This window comes from Fragaria vesca, linkage group LG7 (genome assembly GCF_000184155.1).
Source record: "Fragaria vesca subsp. vesca linkage group LG7, FraVesHawaii_1.0, whole genome shotgun sequence".
Lineage (NCBI taxonomy): Eukaryota > Viridiplantae > Streptophyta > Magnoliopsida > Rosales > Rosaceae > Fragaria > Fragaria vesca.
Genome location: NC_020497.1, coordinates 9,335,227 through 9,339,003, shown reverse-complemented (window position 1 = coordinate 9,339,003; position 3,777 = coordinate 9,335,227). Strand labels below are relative to the sequence as shown.

General features: G+C 36.7%; 1 protein-coding gene across 1 annotated transcript in view; it reads left to right on the top strand.

The window, feature by feature from the left end:
- The first annotated feature begins 1,930 nt into the window (after nucleotides 1-1,930).
- LOC101311629 (putative membrane-bound O-acyltransferase C24H6.01c-like) overlaps nucleotides 1,931-3,777 on the top strand; it is a 10,835-nt gene continuing 8,988 nt past the window's right edge. Inside the window, exons 1-2 of the mRNA XM_004308512.1 lie at nucleotides 1,931-2,805; nucleotides 2,881-2,975. Coding sequence (XP_004308560.1) covers nucleotides 2,685-2,805; nucleotides 2,881-2,975 — 216 coding nt within the window. The 5' untranslated portion in view covers nucleotides 1,931-2,684. The remainder of the gene's footprint in view (nucleotides 2,806-2,880; nucleotides 2,976-3,777) is intronic.

Here is a 3,777-nt window from a genome sequence, read left to right as displayed (position 1 = left end):
TCGTAGATATTTGTTTGTGGTTGTAATAGGTTTCTTCACTCCTCCTGTCCTGTTCCAAAAAAAAAAAAAAACCCTCATTCAGCTAATTACACGGCGACACTTGTCTCTCTGCTTAACCCTGTTTTTTTAATTTTTTTATTTGGTCTGGTTTGATTACGACAAACCTGGTCTGCTTAATCCAACCTTAACCCTGGTTTGATTACGACAATTTATAGGCTTCAAATGGATTACCACTAAGATAAAGCCACCCTTTACACATTTTCAAAAAAATAAAATAAACTAACCCTTCAGACACTTAAATTTCATTAACTGTGAATTATTATATATGTAAAACTCACTACTCAACTAGTGTTACTTTTCAAACAAAGCTGCAAAACATTTTCACTATTTCCAAATCAACATAAAAGGTGAGAAATGTTGCTCGACTAAAACAAGGAGAGCAGGCTTACCTAGACCGTACCATATATTTGAATGGTTGATCAGTATGTGCAATACAAGCATGAATGTGCCTTTGTTCGTACTCAAGTATATGATTCTGCAGTCTGACTCTGTAAGTCATTCAGCCAATTATTACTGAAATCTCAAAACATGGGCTTCGTTTGCCAGAAAGAAAATGCATCTTGTATCGAGTCTAATTTCTACTGCAGAACATGGAGTTTCAATTCTCATGGAACATGTTCCATTATTCATGAAAAGATTCAAAACCTTTAAAGTGTAAAAGAAGAGCATGTTTCTTTTAGCTATTTCCTGGTCTATTATGCTCACATTGAACTGATACGACATATACGCGCATACCCAAAAACAATGACCATAAAAGATTTATAATTTGCCTAGGTTGTTGCAAAACTATTTGCTCTATATGTATTGAAGGTTAACCTAGTAGTCCAAATCGATTAAGCTGATAACATGTGATCAAGGCCAATAACAAAACGTAATAATACAATTTATTTATATGCAAGTCCAGCATGTTATCATGACAAATTCATGTGTATAAACCCCGCTACAACAGAAAAACTGATTTGCGAGGAACAAATTAGTCACTGAAAACTGATATTTCCTTGTCGTAATGTTTTAACGAGGAAAATAATTTGGTCACCAGTTCCTCGCAGTATGATCAGTGGCGTAGCCATAATTCACATTAGAAGGGCCAGATTCTAAACAAGAATCTTATTAAATAACATTACAATGTATGAATTGTTACATTAATACTTAAAAAAGCCAGTCACAAATCTCCCTGGCTAAGCAATAATAATTCTTAAACATTATGATGGTATTCCAAATTTGGTGTTCAAAATCCCGAATCTTTTTTGAGAAGAGCAAAAAACGATTTAGAGAAAATGATAAAATACAAATAAATTATAGAAGCTTGAATATATACACACACACAGGTAAGCTAGTACGTTACAAATCAATAAATTAGGATTAGGAAGACATGAGTGACCAGTAAATCCAAGCCCACTCACCTACAGGAGTGTTTTTGAGGGACAGAAAGGAACGATTCATTTATGAGTCTATATATTTGTAAACCAACTATACCGATAAAACAACATTTTTTTGATCGATCGTATGATGTGATCGGTATACTGAAACACGGTTGTGGTAGAAAATTCACCCATTTTGTCATTGTTTGGGTCTTGATCTAATAGATTCTACTTTGGTCAACCTATTAATTTATAAATATTCAATGGTTTGACTGTAAAGATTAAAGTAAAAAAAATTAATAAATTTTTACCCAAGTTTATGGTATCACTCCCATCTCATCCAACGGTTGGATTCTCCTAATTCACACTCGTAAACGGTGTTCCTCTTACAAAAAACCAAATACTAAAATTTATTAGGTTGAAGAAGACAACATTAATAATATTAAAACGGCGTCGTTTCCTTTTGAAAAAAATAAAATAAAAAGAAGAAGGAGACGCGTTGTGGACTTGTGGGAAGGGTTTCACCTTAGAAACAAACAACCCATTTGGCCGCCTCCCCTCCACACTCGTCCACATTTAACTGGCCACTGGGAATGAGTTTCTTCCTTCCATTCGAAAGTAGTATCCACTAGATCGAGACCCAAGTAATGGTAACCCGATTGCTCGCCCTCCTCTTTTATGGGTTTTACATTCATCTCAAATTTCTTTCCATCATCACAATCATCTCAAATTTCTTTTCAAAAAAATCATCTCAAATTCTCAATTCTCCAGTTTAAAACCAGAAGGATGAACCCAGAGCTTCATTTTCAAGAACCCATTCCATTCTTCTTCTCTCTTCGGCCTATCCCACTCTGCGGCCCAGATCCGACTCCTCTAGAACCTCCGCTACCTCGACTTGTCCTTAAATCTCCTCAATGGTTTCCCTCCCTCCCGGAGTCTCTCACCGTGCTGGACTTCGAAATCGGGAAATAAACGAGGCTTTGTAATGAACCAATGAAGGAGAAGGGGTACAGGCAGGTCGCAGGGACAAAGACCCAACTAAACAAAGAGAAAGAAAGGATGGTAATATTCAGTTTTTACTGTCTATTGTTTGGAACTGGACTAACAGCGCGTGTACTGCACGCTTCTGTTAGCTGACAGTTGGTGACGGTCTCCGGTTTTATCAAGGGTAAAGTCGGAAAATTGAATATAAAATTCTAGGGTTGGGTGAAAGGGGTGTATTAATTTTGTGGAATTAACAAGAAAGAAAGTTGTTGAGTCGCTATGGATTTGAAACGCAGCAATACTAGTAGGGGTAGTAAGATGAGAGAGCTGCCATTTCTGGTTCTCTACGCCGCCGCTTTCTACGCCTTCATCATCCGTCGATCGCTTCAACTGTCTCGCGGTACCAATTCCTTCCTTCACCTCTTTTTCATTTCTCAATTTCTCAATTTGACTTGTTCTCTCTCTCTCTCTCCAGATCATTATGCTGAACTGTTCGGATTGCGTCCTGGGTGGCTCACACCTCAATGCCTCAATGTACTCTCTCTCAATCGAACTCCTCTATCCTCTTTAGTTTGATATTCTACTTTCTCTTAGAGATTAATTATTGGAGTGTTCTATTATTAGGATAACCATGAATTAGATGTCCAGGTTTTATGTAGCTTTGCGAAATGCTACATCGATCTTCCTGTCTATGAATCACAAACAATATGGTTTCTATTGCAGCTCATGCTTCGAATAGAGCTCTTTAAAGTGATTGTTGCCTCTAACAGGGGTGCAGTTGCATGGCACTTTAATGAAATTATTGCCTAATATAGGAAATAATGCAGGGCAATTACTATATAGATGAGGCTGTCACTCCGGTTTTGGTGTAACACGCTTTGGCTTAGAGCTGATGCATGCTTATCTTTTACAATAATTCCTGGATATATGCTTATTTTTCTTCTGAGTTCATTTTCTTCAAGGCTGGATGTAGTTGAGTTGAGGCAAAACTCTTGCGCCTATGTTGTCGTTTCTTTCTTCCTTCCTCCAATAAAATGTTGTCATAAATCACTTTCTGTTGAATTCTTACTTCCATCAATCAGTACAGCAGTTCTGTTCTTTGCCCTGCTCTGGCTTGTACTAGGTTGGCCGTTTCATTATCAGCTAGATATCTATACTATTATTAAGATAACACACTGTGTCAGCCAAAGTCAGTGTCAAATGACATAAGAATTCCTAGACCCTTAGGTTAATTTGAAAAGATTTTAATATATAAAGGATAATACGATAAGCTACAGAATATTAACTATGTAATATTCGGAAAAAAAGAAGAAGAAAAAAGTAACTTTCTAGAGTTGAGAGAACTTCCCTCATCATGTAATATATAGCTCCC